At 40.0% G+C, this 24,680-nt stretch overlaps 1 protein-coding gene across 1 annotated transcript in view; it reads left to right on the top strand.

The window, feature by feature from the left end:
* The window catches only part of CREB5 (cAMP responsive element binding protein 5), a 452,531-nt gene that overhangs the window by 344,508 nt on the left and 83,343 nt on the right, over positions 1-24,680 (top strand). Inside the window, exon 7 of the mRNA XM_055123939.1 lies at positions 1,566-1,676. Coding sequence (XP_054979914.1) covers positions 1,566-1,676 — 111 coding nt within the window. The remainder of the gene's footprint in view (positions 1-1,565; positions 1,677-24,680) is intronic.

The raw sequence follows: 24,680 nt of genomic DNA, 5'->3' as shown, positions 1-24,680 counted from the left end.
AAGCCCCTTTAGCCACCTCTCTAGCATGAAAGTGATTCTTACTTTACCAGATTGGGAAGGCTTCGGAGGTTTGCTGGAGTGCTCTAATGGGAAATTCTTCAATACGTGGCTCCTTTTCAAACGGTTTTACATAGCCAGCCAGTGCTAGATGACAGGTGAAGCGAAGGCTTACTTAAAGTGATTTGCTGCAAGAGGGAATACTCACTCCTGGTCATCTATGAGACTTAGAGAGAGCTTTTCCACTAATCCACATATTAATGTTTTAATTATCGCCCAGGCCTGGGGCTGACACATCAGGATTTGCAGTTATAGAATCTCAACAATGGAAGGGCCAGCCCTGGAAGGATCTCTGTCCGACTATCACCCTCATGCCATGTGGGAGTTTCCCATCTCTTTGAGGCGCTCCTGTGATAAGAAGCTCCATTTCCCAAGACCACCTAAGCTAACTTTGGGCAGAAACCTGGTTCTCTAAAATTTCCCACCATTGTTTTCATTTCCATCTTCTGGCAAATGGAAAAAATGCTTGCATTAGAGACTCTAGTATTCCCTATGCCTGTCCTCAGAAAAGTAATTTTTTATTCTCAATGGTTTTAGTATAAAGTACATTTGCTTTATTAAACTTTTTTGAAGCATGCTAACTTTCTGCTAAACAGAAAATATTAACCAGACTCAATTTCCCTGGTGAAATCGAGATTTTTCTGTATTGACTTTTTAAAGACACACTCTAGACACAAAAATGCCAGCACTCAAGTCAAGTGATATTAGTTCCTGACACTTAGTTAGGCCATCAGGACAGTGTAGGAGTGTCATCATCTGTCATTCAATATCCTGGGCTGCTTTCTTCACTTACCCAGAAACCTAACCCTGCTGTCATGCTGAAACCACTACTGTTAGTAACCTAGGGGACACGATGTAAATTTGTGCTTTATCATTTCTATTTTGTTCATATGGGCTAAAATGATAGAAAGTCTTATCATATTTGAGAGCATCACTGCTTTTCAGGTTAATTGTATATTGCTAAAATGATGTATGTTTTGCATAAGACCTAAGGAGAAAATAAAGACATAATCATTTGGTATGTAAATATACTTCCAGAAATTTTGTCTCAGGGCTTACTCCTGGCTCTGCACTCAAAGGTAACTCCTGGTAGGATCCAGGGGGACCATATGGGATGCTGGAGATGGAACCTGGGTTGGCCACATGTAAAGCAAGCACCCTCCTCTCTGTACTATCACTCTGGCCCCCCTTCCAGAATTTTTAATGCAAATACTGTTCTTCATAGTTATAGAACTGAGTAGTTGGCATGTTTGCAAGATTGGAAATGACCTTTGTTTGGAAATTTGTTTTGGCAACACAGTCCTTTTGGGATGGGGCCTCTTTTCTGGGAGGCACAGCTTCTGATGGGTGTTTGATGTCCTTGGGAGCCCTTTACACACCTTCTTCCACTGCATAGGCTTCTCCCAAGTTATTCAAAGAAATTCCGAGTGACCAATTTGAGAAATGCAGCTTTGTGAATCTTGCTGTTATTTTCATACTCCTAACTCTGTTGCTTTCCTTTCTCTTAGATGGAGAGACAAATGTCAGTGAACTCCAGCCTTCTGGGGATGCAGGGCCCGAATCTCAGCAACCCCTGTGCTTCTCCCCAAGTCCAGCCAATGCACTCAGAAACCAAAATGGTAAAGCACACTTATCATCCATTTGTTTGTTATGACTTTTTCTGCTGAGTTTGATACTGGTTTCTACATTTTAGCGATGTCGGGTAGATGGTGGCACTGTCTTTGTTGCAATCGAATGGAATGGGTTTTTCTGTAGAGAGGCGGTTTGGAGCTTGGTTCTCTTTTTGAGGCTATTTATTAGTAAATCTTGGCATCCTTGACAATCACGTAGCAAGCCTTGGAGCCATGTGGTCTTGGTGAAAGTGACAGAAGTTTTAAGAGTTTGAGGATATTTGTAGGAGTGAAGGGGAGGTGTATTTGTGAATAATGTGAAATGGGCAGATATAAGAGACTTTGTGTGCTTTGAGGTTGTTCAAGTTCTAGTGCTGTTCTAAGTTCAACCCATTAAAACAGACTTGTGTTTTTAAGCACATGCTATAATGAAAATCACTGTTATACTGTTGCTCATGAATTTTTTGAGCGGGCACCAGTAACGTCTCTCATTGTGAGACTTATTGAAAATATAGTGGGATTCTTTTTGTTTGTTTTTGTTGTTATAGTTGTTAGATATGACTAAGTTGAAAGGATCAGAAGCCTATTTTCTTGTAGACTAGCTGCAACCCTTACTAAAATGCATGATTTTATGTCACAACCTTCATTGACTGTAGTCATTTTTAAGATTTATGGGCAGTTTGGCTAGTCTTTCCAAATCCCAGTGATAGATTGGATCTTTATACTGTACTAAGTATTCATAAAATCACTGCTATGTGCGATATTAGCTAAATGTGCTGCTTATATTTTGTGAAGTTATAAGCCATTCCATGTTTTTCTTGTTAAACGCTGAAAATAAAATTAGTAAGCTCTCAGATGGCAATAAAAGATCTGCTTGCATTTTCTTTTTTCATTTATTCTTTCTTTTTTCCTACTAGTTCTTGGCTAAGGATAGAATGTAGGAGTTTGAGATTTATGTCGTTTTGTAGACTGACATGCTGGGGATCACGTCGGATAGTTGTTCTGGGGCTGTTATTGACAGTTGGGAAATGGAGCCATCAAAACCAAGTGACTTTGTTTTCACTGCCAGCAAGAAATTTGGATGCCTACTTTGGTTACTTGCTCTTTGAAATTTCACTCTCTTGACTTGCAGCATCTTGACCCAAGGAAGTTTGAGTGAGCTCCTAGTGTTGGCCGTGCTGGCCACGGCAAATCTGTGGTCAGGAGTGTTCCCTTTCTATGCCACAGTCCCAGGGAGATGCCACATGGCACCAACCTCGCCAGAAAAGCTTGTGAAATCTTTTGGAACTGACAAATATTTTTTCAGCCCAAGTCCTCCAGCGCCAAACCAAATAGTTTTTGGCAGAGTAAAGTTCAAACTGGCATCTGTTTTGGAGACCAAAGTCATGCCATTTAACTTTCTTACTTTTTTTCTAAGGAAAAATTTTTTAATGAACTGTGAAGGTACTTAAGAAAAAAACAAAATTAAGTTATGCATGTAGCTAATAAGAATCTAAGTCTGAGGATCAAATTCTAGCTTCCACCTCTACCTTCTACTGCATTATTTTGGAACTACCTTCTTTGCTTTAGAGATCTCCCAGACAAACTATAGATGCATTCAGATATAATTCCAAAGCAGAGCTCCCTGCCAATTGATTTTTACTGGACTTTATTGCCACCATGTGACTCAGAAGTACCCCTTTCTTGATGACAAAAAGGGAAAACTCTCCAAGAAGAAGTACACGTTTATACTTATTTGTAGTTATGAAATAAAAAGATGATATGGAAAATTGATCGTGAATAATATCAGGTACAGACAAAAGCTAATTGTCTGTACTTAATTAAAACTGTGTTAACCCACAAATGTTTGTCAAGTTAACTTTACTATGCAAGCAAACTCTGCTGACTTATGTTCTAAGTAAATGAATATTTCCAGATCCATAATGTCTGTGTTAATGGAATTGGGGCTTTGGGGAACATATTTTCACTTCTAGCACCTACCTTTGACTCTGAAATTAATCCAAGGGGAATATGGTAGTATTGGTCCCTTATATTTTGGAATGATAGAATTCTCTTTGTAGCTTAAAACACTGCAAGTGACTTTTACTATATTATTCAACATCTCTTCTGGATGCTTTATCCACTGGATAAACCATTTATTGCCATCAACTAACTGTATTGTCTAGAAGCTTTGGGTGACTCAGATGAAAAGCCTTCATGAACTACAAACTAGTGAAGGCAAAGAAGAAAACGAAAAGTCTTCCTTATTTTAATGTCAGCCAGACCCTCCCCAGGTTTCTCTAAACTGTGGGCTTTATTGTTATATGCCTAATTTTCTTCCTGTTTGAGGCTGGAATGGATTCCAGATTTCAAATGAGACTCTGGTTTCATTGTTTTCAAGGACTTCTCTGAAGGTCATGCATGGACTCTTGTGTACTCTGGGATGTGTTTTGGGAGCACAGGAGGAATCAGAGTGCTGAAAGTGAGAGGTTGCCTGCCCTACCACACTGCAGACCTAGTCCCTGTGGGTCATTCTGAGAGAATCTCCAGCTTTTGACAATGGCAAAACCATCTTCCTGAATCTCCAGAAAAGTCTAGAGGTCCTGAAGGTGGACGAGAGCTTAAGACAGATGTATTTTAAGTGTAATCTTATGAGACATCCCCTATCTTGGCCAAAATTGGTTTTACTGTACTGTAAATTTCTCTGCTGTAGCAAAGAGCACACTGCATATCCCTAAGAAGCAATACAGTGTATTGATCTTGGACTTCCTAATCAAGATGCACACTTGTTCTTCCTCTTAGTTTTTGCATTTTAGTTTTCAGTAGCCCTACACCAGCTGAGCTGGTTCATCAAAACTCTAGCTGATTATAAGTCAGTTTCATGGATTGTTTTCTGAAGAATTAAACTAACGAATGTAAGGCCTCAAGAGTAAACAAGTGAATTACATCAGATTGGATTTCATTGACGGGGGCCAGTGTGCTCTAGGTCTGTACACTGTGATGCTCAGGGACCCTTCAGTACTGAGACTGAACCCAGGAGTCCTGCATGTTAAGCATGTGCTCCTGTCTTTTGAGCCATCTCCTGTCTATGGATTTCATCTGGAGTCAAAACAGACAAAGCTCTGAGTCTCCATCTTTCTATACACCGAAAATGCTTATTATTTTCTCTCAGATTTCCAGCATCTATGTGGGTTTTCCATGGAAATGGGACTAGTTAGAAGGTAAATGCGCCGAATAGTTGGCAGAAAAATTCACCGAATGTTTTCAGCATTTCAGGGACAAAGGGAAGATTAGGGGGCAGTGAGAGGAGAAAAAAAGAAAAAGTGGAAAGAAGGAAACAGATCAGGTAGGAGACAAACAGAGGAGACTGGAACTCATTTCCAGCCTCTCTGCTGGCCAGAATTATTGTAGACCTTGTATTTTCATGGTGCTGGAGATTTGCGAGCACTTCTATTTGTGAGACTTAAACCAATCTCTGATTGGCTACTAATGATCTTAGTTTCTATTCTCCCTACCCTGCACCATTTTCCTTTTTCAAAGAAAGTAGGAGAACTGGAGATATGGTTCCTCAGTAAAGTGCACACTTCATGTATGTGAGGTCCTGGGCTTGATCCCTAGCATCACATGTGCACATACACAATATGAAATATGTAAATAAAAGAAAAATCCCACGTATGGATTGGGAGCTAAATGCAGGATGAGGAAACATGGTCATCTGTGTATCTTGAGTGTAATTAGTGGTGGGATGACTATTGTGGTATTGAAACTGGCAGAAGAGAAGAATGCCTATAAGTGACATTAGGAGAGAGCTCTGGTCACTCAGCTAAAGTTTCACCTTAAGTGTGAATAGGATTAATGAAGTCTAGAGATAAGGTTTGTACAACTGAGACCTGATCTTGTCCTCTGAGTAGTAAGTATTATGATAAGGAAATTGGCTCCATTCTACTATTCCGAGAAATTGAAAAATGGCCCAACAACATCACTCAACAAAATTTAAGGTTTCAAATGCAAATAATTATGCTTTTTCCATCTCAACACTGATCTTGCCACTAAATGTACAGTGTTGGGGTTGCAGAGATGGTACAGCAGGTACTTGCTAGAACTAAAGGCTGTTTCTTCAACTATACTAGATTGATTGTACTCTACTTTGGCTATTAGTTATCAGAAAGTCATCCACAGTTAGTTTTCAAATTTATTAAAGAGATGCAAAAATATAGGCATTGATGAATGAACAAAATTAACCCCTAAGTATTAGAGAGTCACAGTCCTTTAGATTGAGGCTGAAGAGTGTCTAATTACTCATTTCATGAGAGAAAATACTAAAGTCCAGTCAAGCTTTAGGAAAATCAAGCTATAATTTAGACATAACTGTGTGTTCACAAAATGCATTTGAGCACTCCTTACATGCGTTCGGTGGCCATGAGCTGCTTCCTCACTAGGGCCTGCAGCCATTTCCAACAGACACATGAAGGAGGGAACAGGGTTGCCAAACTGGTTGGTGATCAGTTGCCATTTATTCCAATCTCCATCCCATCATTTATTCCATATCCCCACGCACCTATTCTAGTCTCACTGTGCACCCCATTCCAATCTTATATTGCTCCTCAATCCCATCTCCTGTCCCTCATGCTAGTCTCCCCTGCCCAGTCTCACAGCTTAGTCAAGGACTCAGTGTCCAAGGTTGGGGTAGCAAATACACCCAGGTCAGATAGGACAGTCAACATATGTAAAACCCTTCCAGGGAAGCTCTTCTTAAGACAAAGATCTCATCTGGCTAGGAGATCTGCTCAATGATGGAATTTCATCTAAGGCTGTATTTCTCCTTTGCTTAGTTCATAACCGTTTAAATAGTCACCTTAAATTTACTTCTTAATAATCTTTCTTATCATTTTGTATGGACACAGTAAGAGATATATCAAGGTTAAAGGGTGGTTCTCCTGGGAACAACTCACTATAGATCCCAGACAACTATAGATCTTGAGTCCTCAAGCCAGATTAGTCCTTCCTAACGCTAGCAGGGTCCTTATTCAGTCATTTCTCTTTGGGTCAATGACAGAATTTGTTCATGCCATGCTCTTAACTTATTATAAGCTTTATGACCTTGGCCTGTCCCATTTCTATGCCAGGGTAGCTTAAAACTTGCTCTGGGTCCATCCAGTCTCTTCACCAGGACCCTGATTTTGGAGTGCTAGGAACTAAGGGCAGCTAAAGCTTAAGTCAAGTAAATATGACAGATGTCCAGGAGTAAATATTATTTAGAGTCAGTGAACTCCCAAGTTACAAAAGCATAGCATAACTGCCTTTTTTGAGTCTATACAAAAAGGATATTGCTCTAAAGTAAACTATGCAAAGGACACAAGGGAAAAAGAAAAGCAATATTTCACTGACATACAAAATCCAGAGTCCTTAGAAGGATCTGACTTATGAGTCACAGGGTCTGATTTGGGGATATAGGTGATTAACAGGGGGAGCAGAGCACAAAAAAAGAAGTTATAGACAAATACTGAGGAAAATGGGATGCTTTGGGAGCATTGTGATGGATACTACTCAGTAAACCAAAGCTCCTTGCTGCACAGAGGAGAAAGGACAATCCATGTTATCCACAGTAACAGTGGACTTCCATCCTCCAACCATAGAATTGTGCTTTGTCTACTGCACTGATATATGACTAATAACATTTCTCTTCTTAGCTCCATGCTTCCTCCTGGCAGATTGGCAGGCTAGGGCAGGGGTGGTACAGTGGTACAGTGAGCAATCCTAGTGAAATCTCCACTTTGTTTTGAATGTCAACCTGGGTGTGTTTGTTTGCCTTTCCCCTCCCTAATTATCGAGCTGGATTGCTGTTTGCATACGGTGCCCCTTTGGCCACCCACTGTCCAACAGATAAATCACAGAGAAGTCGGGCTCCAGATGGACTTGCTGGAAAGTTTATACACATGAAAAGACAGCCTCCAGGTAACATCTCTCTGGCATGTTTGAGAAATGCAATTCTTAGATTGACATATTTGCTTCAATCACCCTCAGCTTCACTTCCTAAAAGTTCAGGAACTAAAAAAAATTTTTTAAGTAATGAATGAATAAGCTGTCTGCTTCTCAGAAGCTTTGTGGAAGGCAATAAAAGTTGTTGACTTTAAAAAAAAAGCTCTTGTTAACTTTTGAAAGGTGCCAGCCAGATTCCTTGAGTCTCTGTAGCTAATGAGATCAAATCCAATGATGGATTGAACTGACTTGACCATTTTTTACAGAATCAGCCTCCTTCACCACTGTCCAATATGCAAATGAAGAGGACTCATGCCAGATCCCACGAGAAAAACAAAAATGTTCATTTTGCTAGTATGTATGAGTTCATTTTAAAGCCTATTTGCTGTCTTAAAACATAGTAGGGCCAGAGAGATAGTACAAGGATTTTGGCCAACCCCAGTTTGATCTGTGGCACCATGTATGGTTCTGTGAGCACCATCAGGAGGAGTGTCCGTTGAGTCCAAACTCAGGAGTAGCCACAAAAAAAAGTCATGATAAAAGTAATAATTAACATTAATTAAACATTTGCAGGTATGGCATAAACTTATTAAGCATCTAGCAATATATGATTTCATACTATTCTCCCAGGTAAGGAAGATATTATTCTTAGTCTCATTGTACTGATGAAGAGCTGAGATGTTGTGCTACTTGTAGAACATGCTGCTGGTAAAACAAAGTGCCAGAAAGTGAAACCAGCCATTGGACCCTGGCTCTGAGCCCTAAACCAGGAGGCTTTACCAACAGAGCAGATGATCCTCCTGTGAGCGTATTAGTAGATTGCATTCCAAATTGCTGACCACTTCCGTTTTCATTGTTTCATTGAGTTTCATCGCCATACTCAAAAATCAACAAGGAAATATTGCTACCCTAACTTTATAGGGAAGTTTAGTGACTTTTGTAACAATTCCTTGATCTGAGTCCAGCTATTCTTTGACTTTGTGCTATTTCTACTATATCATGCTTTTCCTGGCGTCCCTATGATAAGTTTCTTTGTCTTAAAGAAGATTCCTATGAAAGTGAAACTCTACAGAGTAATGGAAGATGAGGCTCAAATTAATAGCTCAGGAACAACCACCTGTTATTTCTTGCCTATTAAACTCTACAATCCTCATTAACTAAAGACCAAAGAGAGACTGATTCACATGTCCTGACTAGCCAAGAGGAGTGGTAAATTTGAACTTAGCTATTGTTATTAAAAACTGAAGGTAACATGTCTCTGAAAGTTACTTGAAGTTCTAAATGTTCTAAAAAGCTTTCTATTAGTTCAAAGTATTACCCTTGCCACTTTGCCTACTTAAATTATGGAAAGTTCCATTTGGGATTATATTCTCTTTTAGAGTCTTAGTTAAATGTAAATTATTACATTGTGAGATCATTAATGAGAGTCATGATCATTTATTTCTACAAAACAAAATGGAATCCTAATTGAATGTATCTTTTTTGAACAGATGAGACCCTCTGATGCATGGGTTTAAAATGTTTCATAATAACTGCTTTGAAAAAATTGAAATCATCAATTGCTTATAAATTGTCAGATTTCAAGGCAGAAAGGAGAGCAAGGATAATTTTAGCAAAACCTTTTTTCTTTGAGAAAGGAAGTGAATAACTTGTCCAAGATCACATAGTTAATTAGTAGAAGACAGACAATCAGAATGCTGATCCCAGATGTTCACATTTATAGAACCTCATTTTCTGCGCTCTGTCAAGGAATGAATTGGGAGAGCTCTTTGTTGATTTCTGTGCCAGAGCACTTTCTAAGGGAGCAGTCAGGGTGCTTACTGAACCATTTTCTTTGACATAGCTAAATTAAACCTGGGTAAAAGACAGTCACTCAACATCCCCCTTTTATGTCAGCTAAGAATTGAAGCTACCAGGCTTGTTTAGAGGAATAAATCTGATTGTTTTTATCATTCTTTCTGGAATTTTGGGGGACTTGACATAAGATAACTAAGTGCTGGTCACCCCATGTGTAAATACACATGGAATATTTCCTCTCTTGATGCCTGGCCTCAGCTGCCTTGGTTTTCCCTCTACCAAACAACATTCGGTTTCCGAAGTCTCCTTCCTGTTTTCTTCCCTCTGCATGGGTCTTCCTTGGGCTTTTGGAGCTCTGCATTGCCCTGGGGTGGAGCAGAGATGGATTCACAATTTCTCGCAACACAAAGGAGAATTGTAGTCCCTTTTCCTTTGGATCTCTGCTCTCAGCTCTTCCCCCTCCGCCCTCACCAGCAGCTCCTCACACACTCTCTCCAACTTTCTCCTAGAACTGATTGTCCTCCCAGTTTTCTTTCTTTCTCTTTCCACCAGTACCCACCCTGTTGTGGTAACCATGGCAACAGGTGAACTACAATCCCAATATTTGCTAGCTGCTCTGTCATCCAGCCTAGCACGTGCTCGGCTGTGCCTTGTTATTGTGTTTGTTTAATGTTCCCCAGTCAGATGCATCTGGGTGAGGACACCACACATGGTCTGGCCGGAACACCGCCCGCCCTCTCAGACATTTTGTAGGCACGCCTTCCTTGTGTATTGGTGTATGTGTGTGTGCGTGCATCCCAGTCTACTTTGGAAAGTAGTGCAAATAAGTTCATATTGTGTCAGAATAGCCCGAGAGGACAGGAGGGGGAGTACTACCCTTACCACTTTGCAAGGGTAATTTAAAAATCTTACAGGGAAGTTCTGCTTTGCAGAGATACATTTTGGGATTTTTTTTCTTGGAATTTATATTGCTTACACTTTCCAAGATTTTTGCCAGCACAACTAATAACGAAAGTTTGCTCTGCACTTTGGGCTGCTGGAGCTGCCCTGGTTTGCTTTTTCATGTGGAAAGTTCAGAGGATCTGTTAGAAAATTTATGCCTTCTGGGGGTGGGGTGGAGAATGGAAGGCAGGACCTTAGGGTTGACAGAGGCAAGGGTTTCCTGTAATTTGGGGACTTTATTGTTCTTAAAAAATAAAGGGGTGACTCCAATCTTCAAGTCCAAAGATAACAAATAATAGATTCTCTCTCTGCTGGTAGCATTTTGAAATTCTCCTCTTACCCTTTTTTGAATTGAAAAGCTAGCTGGATAACATTGTCTGATTACTGTATTTGCCTTAGCATAAATAAGGTAATTTAGTTAGGTTCTCAAAATTAAGTTCCAAAGCATTAAAATGCACAGCAAGTATTTTTATTTCCAAACTGTCTTTGCAGTCACCAGAACAGATATGTTTAAAGAGGATGAGATTTTTCACCCAACCATGCCCTAGAGATTAGAAGTGCAACTGGAGAGGCAAGACACTCACCCAATTATTCTTGCTCCCCAGGCTGAGTATGGAAGGCAGCAGCCCAAGAACACACTTGGACAGGGGTTCAGAGTTAACCTGGTTCCCTTGTATCCTTTCCAGGAATGTTCTTCTTTGACACAGCCCGCAGAATGGAGTGCATTTGTGTCTGTGGACCTTGGGCCTTAATCCCATCCTGTCCCTTCCAGCCTCTTCTGCTTCATTCACCTCTGCAACGTGGTCATTCTCAGAGATCCCCTCTCCTGAGCCTGCTGTTTACCTGAGACTTCTTGCTTCCTCTGGCGGCATTGGCCCTCTGATCCTATTTCCTTGACCACTGCAAATGCCATCCCTTTTTCCTAAGACTCAGCTCAAATGCACCTTTCCTGTGAAGTCTTCTCAACTTACCCTAACACACTTTCTGCTAGCCTAGCCCAGGCTCCATCTGTACCTTGCTGGTCTCTTCCCTGTAGGGCTTCACTGCCTGTGTACCCACTGCACTGCCAAGCTCTGTACACCTATACAAGAGAGGCCAATATGATTTAGAGGCCAGGGTCCAACTTAGCATCTTTTCTGAACATTCTAAGTGTTGGGTAAATAGGAATAGAATAAAAGAAGGAAAGTCTGGTACATTAATTCAGATGTTCTTCTGACTGAATGTCACTCTATTAGGTTTTTGTTTGTTTGTTTTAAATTCCAGGAATAAGGTAGGATTTAACTCAGATGACAGACTCATGAATGATCACATTTCAGGATCCAGGGCAAGTGGGTGGAAGTAAGATATTTGAGCAGGTGAGAAGTGTTTCCACAGTTTCACAGATCCTGAGGAGTTCCGCCAGCCATAACCAAGCTCAGTTCTACAGAGAAAGCATGTCTGAGATCCCTGCGCCACTGGGTGGCACAGCCCAAAGGAAGGCTTAGCTTTATCTTGGTGCTTTGGCACTTGAGAACTGAAATCCTCATGGTTGAAGGCCCAACACCTTTGTTACTATTGTTAAAGGCATAGCACCAGCACGGTAGCACTGTCATCCCATTATTAATAGATTTGCTGGAGCAGGCACCAGTCCCGTCTCCATTGTGAGACTTGTTGTTACTGTTTTTTGGCATATCGAATACACCATGGGTAGCTTGCCAGGCTCTGCTGTGCAGGCAAGATACTCTCGGTAGCTTGCCAAGTTCTACAAGAGGGACAGAGGAACTGAACCCAGGTTGGCCGCATGCAAGGCAAACGCCCTACCTGCTGTGCTATCGGTCCAGTCTGTTAAAGGCATACATTCTTGAAAACATATGTTTTGCCATCTGGTGGCAAACTTTGGGGTATATGCTTATGTTTTTAGTTTCTTTTTTCATTTTGGGGCTTAGTAAGGAGACAGGTAGTTGGAGCCACACTTGTCAGTGCTCAGAGCTTACTGTTATCTCTCTGGTCATCACTATTGGTGGTGCTCAGGGGACCTTATGCAGTGTTAGGGACTGAACTGGGGACCGCAACATGTAAGGCAAGTGATGTCATATCTGTTCTATCTCTCATCTTCAGTTTCTTATTGTCTTTTTAAAATTTAAAAAAAATATTGAATCACCATGAGATAGTTACAAAGGTTTCATGATTGAGTTTCATTCATTCAATGATCAAACACCCATCCCTCCACCAGAGTATGTTTTCTGTTGCGTGAACGTTCGTGCAATCGGAGGCGATGAGATAGGAACGCGGAAGAAATGCATTGATTGGAGGACTAAGGCTCGCTCTGGCTCTTTAGCAAAGGCAGAGGGCCTCGTGGACCTCCTTTTATTGATCATGGTAGCTCTAAAGGACGCAATATAGTGACATCACCAAAGGCATCAAAAATTGTTACAGGGAGAACATTGAGACAATGGAAACATATTGTTTCCTTGTATGGGTAGGCCTATAGCCTCGGGAAAAGAATACAGAACTGAGAAGGAAAAGATACAAAACCGAAACTGAAACCTTCTACAGGCACCTGGATACAAAACCAAAACTGAAACCTTCTTCAGGCACCTGGAATCTGCATCCCAAAGACTATGCTGGGCCAGAGCCTACAATTTACAATATCAAAGGTCAGGCCTGGCTAACACCATCTGCATGTCAAAGACCAGCCAGGCTTCTGTGAGAGAAGGAAAAACTGCTCTTTTCAGTATGCTGAAATTATTTTTCTGAAGGCAGCTTGAAGGGGGAAAATGTTCAGCTTCATCCAAACCAGTCAGGACACAAGAGAAGTCTCTCCCATTTTCATGGGTCCCTATGTTCCTGTCCGTAGTACGGTACAGTATACATGGGCTCGCCCTGGTAGCTCAGTCCAGCCCCAACAGTTTTCCACCACCAATTATTGTATTTGCTAGTTTATTTTACAGATTAATTTTTTTTCTCTAAGATCAACTGCGTGCCATAAAATACACTTAGTAGTTTTTTTTGTTTGTTTGGTTTTCTATTTGGCAGGGACATACCTGGCTGTGCCCAGGACTTACTTTTGGCTCTGTCTCAGGGATAACTCCTGGCAGGACTCAGGAAACAATATATGTGGCACTAGAGATTGAACCTGGGTCATCTGTGTGCAAGATAAGCACTTACCACTATACTGTCTCTCCAGCCCTATTCAATAGTTTTTGTATCGTTTGTTTTGTTCATGTTACTTTTGCTTGAAAGCATAGTGTCCTTATGTTGTTAAAGAAGGTCAAAGCTTTCAGCTTTTTAAATAGATATTCAGCTTATTTTTGCAATAGCCAAAATATTAGATTCCCTCTTGATATAATTGTGGCTTTGACATTTTTTATGTTTATTTGACCAAGACTTTGCTTATTTAAACATATACCTATTTTAAATAAACTGAAGATATTTCAGTCTCTTTGCAATTACCCAAGATTAAATTATAGGGAACACTGTTCATATTCTATTTATGAGAAATCAATCTTTGACTGTTTTTATTTCACCAGTCACTATGTAAATATGTGAATTTACATTGATTAAAATTTATCATTATTACTGGATCACTAAATTTCACTGAATGCATTCTAAGGCAAGAAAGTTAAACAAAATGTAAACAGTTAAAGCCTTTTAAAGTCTTATAGGGTGACATTAGTGGAATTGTATTTTAATACTGAGTGAATCTTTTTATTTACTAGGTTATAACCTTTTTCCTAGAAGCTGAGGTCTTTGAGGGGGGATCTGAACAGTTGGCATGTATCTGACACAAAATAGTTCACAAAAAATGATGAGTCATTGGTTATGGAGTGTTGATCACAGACATGTTTATTTTCCACTCAGTGAATTCTGTGAGGGACACATAAAGCACTTATACTACACATTTATTTGTATTGTCTTAGTGAATCCTCAAAATTATCCCGGGGGGAGGATGACGAACTGATATACAAAGGACAATGTCTAAGATGGCTCAGAAAGCAAATAGCAGATAGAGAATTTGAACCCCACCTGGTTCTGGCCCCTTCACACTGAGTATGATTTCTGTTGACCTAAACACAGTGCAAGGATTGGATTCTAGTAGAGGTGGATCGGTGGAAACAACTGGGGTGATCAGTTGTCAGAGATTTACTATTAGTGTAATGCTGCATTCAGCCTTTTCTCTTTTTTAGGATGCTCCCCTGACACTCCTGATGACTTTGCTGGGCATTGTTGTAAATTCCAGAAGGGATGCATGCATGTGACACATAATATTTCCGCATTCAGGCAACAGAGAGCAAATTGCAATTTTGACTCTGATTGAGGAAGGCCAGAATGACTGCCCTACCCCTATCCAGAGCTGAGTGGAAAAGTTCAGATTTATGCCCTAGCAGAAGCGCAAACTATTCTAGTCGTGGAATGATTCTTAGAGGAACCACAATTCTCAACTTTAATTAAGATGTTTTTCTTTGTGGGTTGCTTTGCTTGCTTTCCTTTAGTTTTCTCTTTATGAAGCAGAAAGAAGCATTAGTTGGAAGACCTTAGACTTACCTGCCTGGTTTCTATTCTAACTGTGTGACCTAGTTACTTAACTCCTCAGTTGCTCATTTTCTCACCTACAAAATGGGGGTGAGGGTAAGATTTCTCTTACAGAGTTACACTGAGGATTAAATAGGGTAATACATGGAAATCTTTTGACACAGGATTGGGATTGGTATTCTCTCTCTGTACTGCCCTGAACCTCTCTTTCTCCTGTCATTCTCCTCCCTGCTCTATTTTTCTGCATTTCACACCTCTATCTCTAGATACACAAATATATGCTGTATATATGTGTATGTTTTCCCTTCACTTTTCCTGCTCCTTTGTACAAAGTGCATAATCTCATAGAAGAGGCTATAGAAGATTGAGTTTTAAAAAAAGATTGACTAAATTATTATTCAACAGAGTAGTAGTAAACTCAGTTCTAGAATTCACCTTTTATTTTTATTTATTTATTTACTTATTTTATTAATTTTTGTTAGTGAATCACCGTGAGGTACAGTTACAAACTTACAAACTTTCATATTTGGATTTGGTTTATATCCCTCCACCAGTGCCCATTCTACACCAATGTTCCAAGTGTCCTTCCCACCACCCTCACCCCAACCTCCACCATCCCACCCTGCCTCTTCAGCAGGGCATTCCTCTCCTGTTGGGTGTTGTAGTTTGCAATAGAGGTATTGAGTGACCATGATGCTTGGTCTGTAGTCTACTTTCGGCATGCAGTTTTCACCTTCTAGCTTTGATTAATTTATTAAGTTGCTATGCCTGTTATAGAGACTTGGGTATGGAAACCCATGGTAGTTATCCAGCTGTTGCTTTGAATTTACCAATTAATTAAAATATGTAAAAATGAAGATGATTCTTTTAAACACTTTTTGAAAATAGTTAAGAACTTATTTTAAAAAACAAGAGTCCAGTGCTGCATGCTTTAATATTTTAAACACATGACATTGTTTTATGCTTTGTTAATCCACAAACAATTGAATATGAAAACATTTTGGAACATAAAATAGTTTAATGTTAAAATATTAGAGCCAAAATTACAATATGACCAAGGGCTCACTAAGAAATACATACATACATATATAAAATTCCATTGCCTAAAATAGACTTTTACTATGTCTGAACAAATTGCTTTAAATTATACAAATATTTGGAATATGTCTAGCCGTGAGACTCAACTATGTACCCTAAAATGAAATGAGCAGTGCCATGTCAACTTTTAGAATTTGCTTTTTTTCCAAAATGCCAAGGGTCATTATTGGTTTGAATGAGAATTTTCCTTAAACTCTACACTTGGATTTGGAAGAAATGCTAATGAAGGAGCTATTGCTCTCCAGTATCTTGGATGAAGATGGGAGCTCTCTGGCTCATGGGCATATTCTTCTGTGGACATATCCTTTGGAACAGCCATACCCGTGACAAAGACTGTGAAGACCTGATTATTTTCAAATCTGATGAATGAGTCCAGCTGTTCTGTTGATCAGTATGGGGTATGTGAGAACATGGGATCTCAACAAAAACATGCTTATCTTACTCCATCTTTGCAGAGAACTTTATCTCCTGGGAATTTTCTTAAAGGCTAAGTCTGGGCAAAGTTATGACTTAATGACTAGGAGCTCTGCAGCAAACTGTTCCTAAGTTCCAGTGATGTAGAAGACAGGATCTGTGTTTGTAAAGATAAGCTAATGTACTTTGTGTATTCCTTAGACACTTTGTCACATTGCCACCATTAATCTCTTAACTCCTTGCTCACTTGATTCCAAGAGTCCTGTTTGGTGAAATGTCTCTCCCAGTTCATGGAGCAGTCCATTTATTAATTCTTTCATTTAAAAATGATCAGATGTCTCCAAAAATGTTTATAGATACTTGATTTGGGTGAATAAAACTGTGGATGGATATAACTCAAGTCTTTAGAAACTGACAGTCCAATGAAGGAATAAAGTAAACAAATAGACAACTAAGAATATCATTATAATTGTGATGATAAATTCTAGTGCAGAGTTCAAGTACCTAATATCTTTCTGGATCTGAGACCAGCACCAGTCCAGGGAGAGAGACCTCGCAGAAGATTCTAGTTCCTATGCCCACCAATTTGGTTACCATAAACCACATATAACTAAGATTTAAATTTACAAAATAGGGTATCAGAGTGATAGCGTTGTTAGCAGAGCTCTTGCCTTGCACAGGGCTGGCCCAGGTTCAATCCCCAGAAATCTCTATGGTTCCCTGAGTACCAGCAGGAGTCATCCCTGAATATAGAGCTAGGAGTAAGTTTTGAACACCTCTAGGAGTGCCTCCCTTAAAAAAACAAAATAATCACTGTATTACTGTCATCCCATTGTTTGTCGATTTACTTGAGCGGGCACCAGTAACATCTCTGTTACACTCAGACCTGAGATTTTAGCAGCCTCTCCTTACTCGTCTTTCCCAATGATTGGAGACTCTTTCAGGGTCAGGGTCATTACTGTTTGGGGCATATCAAACATGCAACAGGTAGCTTTCCAGGCTCTGCTGTGCGGGTAGGATACTCTCAGTAGCTTGCCGGGCTCTCCGAGAGGTGTGCTTATATCTTTTACTGTATTTGGGATATGAATACCCATGGGGAACTTGCAGGGCTCTCCTGTGTGGGCAATAGACTCCTGGTAGCTTGTCAGGTTCTCCAAGAGGGAGAACAAGGCTATTAGAGGTCATGTGGCCGCAAAGCCTCCAGAAGCTTGGTTTTATAATCTCTGGATGCTGGCCATTGATGGGATTACATAGCGCCTGGGGCAGTTTGTGGGTGTGGCTTCCAAGCTACCGGAAAATGGGGGGTCTGGGTAGAGAAGGCCCAGTCTCAATCTGAGCAGGCTTGGAGATGTCAGTCATGAGTCCCGCACACCTGGGTTCCTCTGCTGGTCCCTTCATGCATGAGGCTTGTCCAAACGTGTGGAAAGTGGCCTTGAGCATGGCTGTGGCTGGGTTTCAGTGGTCTTCAGCTGTCCTGAATAATAATAATAATTTTATTATTATACAAAATAATAACAAAGTAAAATTCACATTGCTCAATATTCACATATAGTCCGTGGCTATATATAGGGCAGAACAGATAAGGAACATTTACAGTATTCCAGAAATTTCAGCAACAACAGCAAACAACAGCATCCTTCTAAATAGATCAGAAGGGTGCTAAGGGATACTTTTCCAGACAGAATAAACAATGAGTCTAAGGACTAAGACTATTTGGGAAGAAATAGCAATACAATGAGCCAGTCCTGATAGTGCTTCGAAGCTATTTCCAGCTCTGTTCTTGGGATTTGCTCTTAGCAGTGCTCAGGGGACTATGGACTATCTCACTGACTCCTAATATATATTTTGTAAGGTTTACATGAATGCATGCATTTATTCAAGAAGTATATACTATTTATGCTGTGGTTGTGAATTTTAAAAGGATGCATAAGACATAGTCTCATCGTGAAAACAGCTTTCATATAGATGGGCAACAAAAGTTTCATACAAAATTATTTCCCTAGCCCCCACCAAAAAGTATTGTATTTTCAGTCTGGTTTTTTATTTAGTTCAGGGTTTCATTATTCCTAAAGTTGATGCTCTTGATCTGGGTCTTGAGGAACTATTTGAACTCAGACTGTGAGATGGAATTAAATTCCTTATCTTGGTTCAAAAACTATTCAAGTTTCACAGAGTTCTTCCAGCGTTCAGGTCCAGCAAGTGGCTGAGAAGCACGGGACTCTCCCCACTGGCATATTCATGAATGTCTTTCGACTAAGTCTGCCATTTATACAATGGGGAGCTTATTCGGCTGTGCCAACTTACATGAAATAGCCTCCCTTCTAAATGGTGTTAGCATGGATTAGTTTAGGGAAGCTTGAGCCAGATCTTGTTTGCATTAGGTGGCTGAAGAAAGAACTGGGGTGGTGGTGGTGGGGAGTTATTAAGGATTATGCAAATCACTGCCTGGCATGTAGGCTGGGAAGTAGAAACTTCTGTAAAAAGCAGGTTTTCTGTGCCAATAGGTGAGGGAACATGGACATAGTTTGAGGAGTGTTATGGCACTGTTAACCTAGATTCAATGAAAATATCAGATTATGGACCAATATATTTTATTTTCTGAAAATGAGATCTTGTTTAACTCATCCCTGGCCTAGTATTCTTTGGTGTTTTAATAATGGCCACTTCCCCTTTCTCTTTGGTTTTTATTTTCTATTAGGAGTCTGTGGAGCAACTGTGCTCTCTCATCACAAAACTACAGGCCTTCCATTGGTACAACTGTGCTTGTGATGTGCCTTGTTTGGGAAATAGAAGTCACAGAAACCTGTTGGAAGGAATTGTCCCAGTCAGCCAGGAAGGGAAGGATTTGAGGGAGTAAAAGAAAAAGTTCTCTTTTAACAAAACTATTTTTAAAATGAAAACTTGGGTTGAAATCAGTCAGCTTTTTAGAAATTCTATAAATGGTGGGAAAAGAAAAACTTTTGCAATTTTTACCTGAAATCTCTCTTAAAGGACCACTGAGATAGAACAGAGGATAAGGCAATTGCTTTGTATGAGGCCAGTTTGATCCCTGACACCCAATGTTTCCCTGAGCACCACTAGGAGTGATTCCTGAGTGCAGAGTTAGGAGTAACCCCTGAGCATAGCTGAGTGTGGCCCCAAGAAACCAACAAAAATGTTTTTTAACTTAAAATTTTTAAAAAAACTATTTTCAACTGGGCTAACTAGAGTTTACTATTTAAAACTCTTCTATATGCATAGCTGTCACTGTCACTGTCATCCCGCTGCTCATAGATTTGCTCGAACAGGCACCAGTAACGTCTCCATTGTGAGACTTGTTGTTACTGTTTTTGGCATCCTCACTTGGCATGTATTTCTAGCATTTCGTTAGACAATGTCTGACATTTATGCAGGCAGAAGAAATTGCAAAAGACAATGACCTGTCTGGATTTTTCCATTTTGAGTTTCTCAAGAAACACATTGTGGACATAATCCCAGGTCACAAAAAAAATTTTCTGCATTGCTGTTCAATTAACCGATTTCTTCTTGATTTTGATATTACCCAAAACAAATGTTTTGGGACTGAGTACATTTCAAAAATCTTAATGTTGCCTTTGGTGAATCTCCTGCACACAGTTTGATTGAAGGCAGGCTCAAGGCTCCAAGGTGAATCTCCTGCAAACAGTTCGATTGAAGGCAGGCTTGGAGCTCCACGAGGATTGCCGCTCCCCAAGTGTGTTTAAAAGTCAGTCATTCAGAACTGAAAACAGAGTTTTCCTCACAGGAGATGTCGGAAATGGTTACTTTCCCAAGGCTGCCCACAAAAGCCTTTTATTCCATAATGTCTATGAAAGAGGACTTCAACATGTGTTGAGGGAAGTATGGGTCAGGCTCCCCAGGCACGTCCTTGGAGACAGTGTGTTGAGCCAGGCACCTGGACGTCAGCAAGAAGAAATGAAGTTTCTCTCTGAAGAGACTCTGTTCCTGAAGTGACCCTGGCTCAATTCCAGGCCAAGTGAACCTTTATCAATCAAGATTTATTTCTTTTAGTTTACTTATTTGGAGGAGGCAGGTCATTCCCTACAGTGCTCAGGGGAAACTCTGTTCCTGAAGTGACCCTGGCTCAATTCCAGGCCAAGTGAACCTTTATCAATCAAGATTTATTTCTTTTAGTTTACTTATTTGGAGGAGGCAGGTCATTCCCTACAGTGCTCAGGGGAAACTCTTGGCTCAAGCCTTGGCTTTCACTTCTGGTTACTTTGGGTACTATGTGATGCCAAGATTGAATCTGGACCTCCTGCATAGCAGGCCTACATCTCGCCCACTGAGTTATCTCTCTGGTCCCTAGATGTATTTCTTTATATTTTAAATTTGATTGACAGAATTTCTATTTTTAGCTTTTAGGAATCTCCGTACTACTTTTTATAATGGTTGTATCAGTTCACATTCTCACCACCAGAGTATAAGAGTTCTCTTCTTTCCCTGTTCTTTAGCTTCTTTCTTTCTTTCTTTCTTTCTCTTTCTTTCTTTCTTTCTTTCTTTCTTTCTTTCTTTCTTTCTTTCTTTCTTTCTTTCTTTCTTTCTTTCTTTCCTTCTTTCTTTCTTTCTTTCTTTCTTTCTTTCTTTCTCTTCTTTCTTCTTTCTTTCTTTCTCTTTCTTTCTTTCTCTTTCTTTCTTTCTTTCTTTCTTTCTTTTTCTTCTTTCTTCTCTCTCTTCTCTTTTTTCTTTCTTTCTTTCTTTCTTTCTTTCTTTCTTTCTTTCTTTCTTTCTTTCTTTCTTTCTTTCTTTCTTTCTTTCTTTCTTTCTTTTTTATTTAAATTTTATTCAGTCACTGTGCTTTCATGTTTGGGTTACAATCACACAATGATCAAACACCCATCCCTCCACCAGTGCACATTCCCCCTCACCAATATCCTCGGTATACCCCCCCTTTCCCACATTCCCCCTGCCTCCATGGCAGACAATATTCCCCATACTTTCTCTCTTCTTTTGGGCATGATGGCTTATAACACAGACACTGAGAGGTCATCATGTTTGATCCATTATCTACTTTCAGCATGCATCTCTCATCCCGACTGGTTCCTCCAGCCATCATTTTCTTAGTGATCCCTTCTCTATTCCATCTGCCTTCTCCCCTCTGCTCATGAAGCAGTCTTCCAGCTATGGGGCAATCCTCTTGGCCCTGTTATCTACCGTTCTTGGGTATCAGCCTCATGTTATGTTATTCTATACTCTACAAATGAATGCAGTCCTTCTATGTCTGTCCCTCTCTTTCTGACTCATTTCACTTAGCATGATACTCTCCATGTCTATCCATTTATAAGCAAATTTCTTGTAGCTCAGCAATAGGATACTTGCCTTGCATATGTGAGACCTTAGATTTGAACCCTGAAACTGCAAAAAATAATTGTATTTCTTTGAGAAAACACAGCTCAATACATTTGGAATTAAGTGTGTTTTGAACTTTTTCTCTTTCGTTGTTTTCTCCGACCCTCCCCCTCCCCCCCCCACACACTTTATGGGTTTTGTTATGGTTAGCCTACACCATTATTGGATTTAGAAACCTGAGGAATTATGATCATATGACCATAGAAATCAATGCCCTAGGACTGGTCATTAGCAGAGGCACGCATCTTCTGGCTTAAAATATTGATATTTTCTTAGCTCTTAAAAGAGCCTCTATGTGCTATTCTCACATTCAGTTGATAGAGTGTGACTTTTTGATGTCAAAACAGTTGATTGATTGATTCTTTTTAGCATTGAAACTAGAGACAGAAGTGATGGAGATAACCCACCAAAAGATTGAATCTCCCCCCTGTGAGAGCTGAACTAATTGAAGCAATTCTATATGCTTCCTTCATCTTAGTCAGCAAGCCCTTCATCTCCTCCTCATCAGTAATAACACCAGCATTTCCAAACATTTTGACTGCTTGAAAACTATATCTCTGACTCCGTCAAAAGTAAATCACTCTTTTTCCAACCTACATTCCCTATAGAGATAAACTTGGGAGCACTTTAGCCATGATCACAGACTATGGATTTTTTGGGTTTTGCTTTAATTCTATGCATATTGAACTTAAATGGCACTGCAGCATCTAAGAACCTTAAGCTTCTGTTATATAGTCATCATAGCTAATTTTTTGAAAAATAAAAATAAAAAAGTTTAAACTGCAGAGAACTGGATGCCATAAGACTTTAGAACTGTTTCTGGATTTGTTAGTACTACCTTATTAAGCAATTGATTATCCAATAGTTCTAGGGCTAAAAGTCTAAGATAATGGTGTCAGCAGGATTGGTCTCTTTGAGGGACAATTCTCTGTGCTGATACTCTCTCCTTGATGTGCAGATGAGTGTATGTGTGTATGTCCTGCAGATGAGTGTATGTGTGTGTGTGTGTGTGTGTTGATATCTGATTCTTATAAAGACCCAGTCGTTTTGTCTCACATCCCATTGATATGAGTTTATTTAACCTCTATTATATCTTCAAATATCTCATAGTGTTTGAAGTTCAAATTTTAACATATGAAAAGGAGTCGGTTCAGCCCAGTTTCATAAAAGTTCTCAAGAGTAGTCTGGCGTTGGACCAATGCATGTGGTAGGGGGAGTAACTTTATTCCTAGCACTCATAGGTGTATGAGTAACTTTTGACTTTCTTAAAGCTCAACACTTGTTGCACCTTGGTATTTTCGGGGGATTGGCTTCAGGATCAGTCCCTGCTCCCTACATGAATGGAAATACGAAGATGCTGATGGCCTTTACAATCAGTTCTCTGTATCTGCAGGTTTCACCTGCAGATTTAAGCAATGGACATCTCATAGACTGTTGGTTGAGTCTATGAGAGTGAAATCTGAGGATATGTAGAGTCAGATAGATATTTCATTTATTTTAACCTATGAACAAATGACTTATGTAGTTCAAAACCACGTTTTTTAAGGATCAACTATACTCGTATCATCAAATATTTAATAAAACCCTTATCAGGATTCCTAGGATTTACCCTTTAAGGCATACATCAAATTTTAGTGAGGGACTCTGTAAACCCTCCAAGGAGAAGCTCTCCCCTTGATTGCATAGTAGCTTGCAGTGTGGTCTGTTGCTATATCTAAAACATAATCTCAGGAAGAGAGTGAGGCAATGGAGGGGCCTGGTTTTAAGCAAGCAGTCATCCCCAGAATTGTGCACGTGATGACTTTTCATTCAATGCACTTGCATGAATTTGAGATTGAGTGTTCTCTTAAATCTTGTGCTCTGGGTACCTGCCTTATGTAATTTTTGAACCAACACTCCTCCAAGAATAACACAAGTTATCCATGTGCCATACTCACCTGTTCTTTTCAATTACAGCTTAAGTTTATGTATTTTCAGAAGTGGATGGCATTGTGATTCTTACTAGAGGAAGGATAGAGGATATGACTCTGGCATTCTTATATCTTATTTCATGATAACACAAGCCATGAATCAATTTTGAGCTCCTTGTGTCATACTTTGCACTTATTCTTACTGGTCACACCTCAGTCATGTGCTCCACAACTTAGAACAGGGGTTTTCAACATTTTTACACTTGCCAACCTACAAACTGCCACTGGTTGAAAACCACTGACTTGGAGATTGGAGAATAGCAAGAAACTTTGAGGAAGAAAGTTAATGACCTGATGTGTGAGTGGACATCCAGGAGAATATGTTGAGGTCTTTGCTAATATATTGATGCCATGATCCTCCTGGAGTGTCCATATATGTTCTAAAAGCAGAAAAGAAGCAGAGATACCCTCTTCTCTGCTTGAGGTTGTAACTGCTGGTCAGAACTTGAGAAATCATTTCAGCTGTGGTAGAGCCCCACCACCAAGAATAGGTGCATCTCCATTTCTAGAACAAACTGCTGCTGTAGAAATGGGGTTGAGACTTCCCAGACACCGGGATGCTTGCTTCTTAACCTGTGTAGTATTTTGAACCAAAGCTGTAGCCATGCTGATGTTCCTAAGGAACTGGCATCATCAGGGGGCCTGAGCTCAACTCTTTTGTAAGAGACTTTCAGGGTGAACATCTTCATGCCTCGCAGAATCTTTTGGCTTCCATATTTTGGCATAAGAGAATGTACTTCACTCATTTGTGGAATATAAAAATAATATAATGTGAGACTGACACCAAAGGACAGTAGAAACAAGGGCCAGGAATATTGCTCCATGACTGGTAGACTGTCTCATGAGCAGGAGGAGAAGGCAGCTGAAATTGATAAGGGATCACTAAGTCAGTGATGGTCGGGGGGATTGTTCAGGATGGGAGATGTGTGCTGAAAGTAGATAAAGGACCAAATCT

Source organism: Sorex araneus, chromosome 1, assembly GCF_027595985.1.
Source record: "Sorex araneus isolate mSorAra2 chromosome 1, mSorAra2.pri, whole genome shotgun sequence".
Taxonomy (NCBI): domain Eukaryota; kingdom Metazoa; phylum Chordata; class Mammalia; order Eulipotyphla; family Soricidae; genus Sorex; species Sorex araneus.
This window is presented reverse-complemented; position numbering and strand designations above follow the sequence as displayed.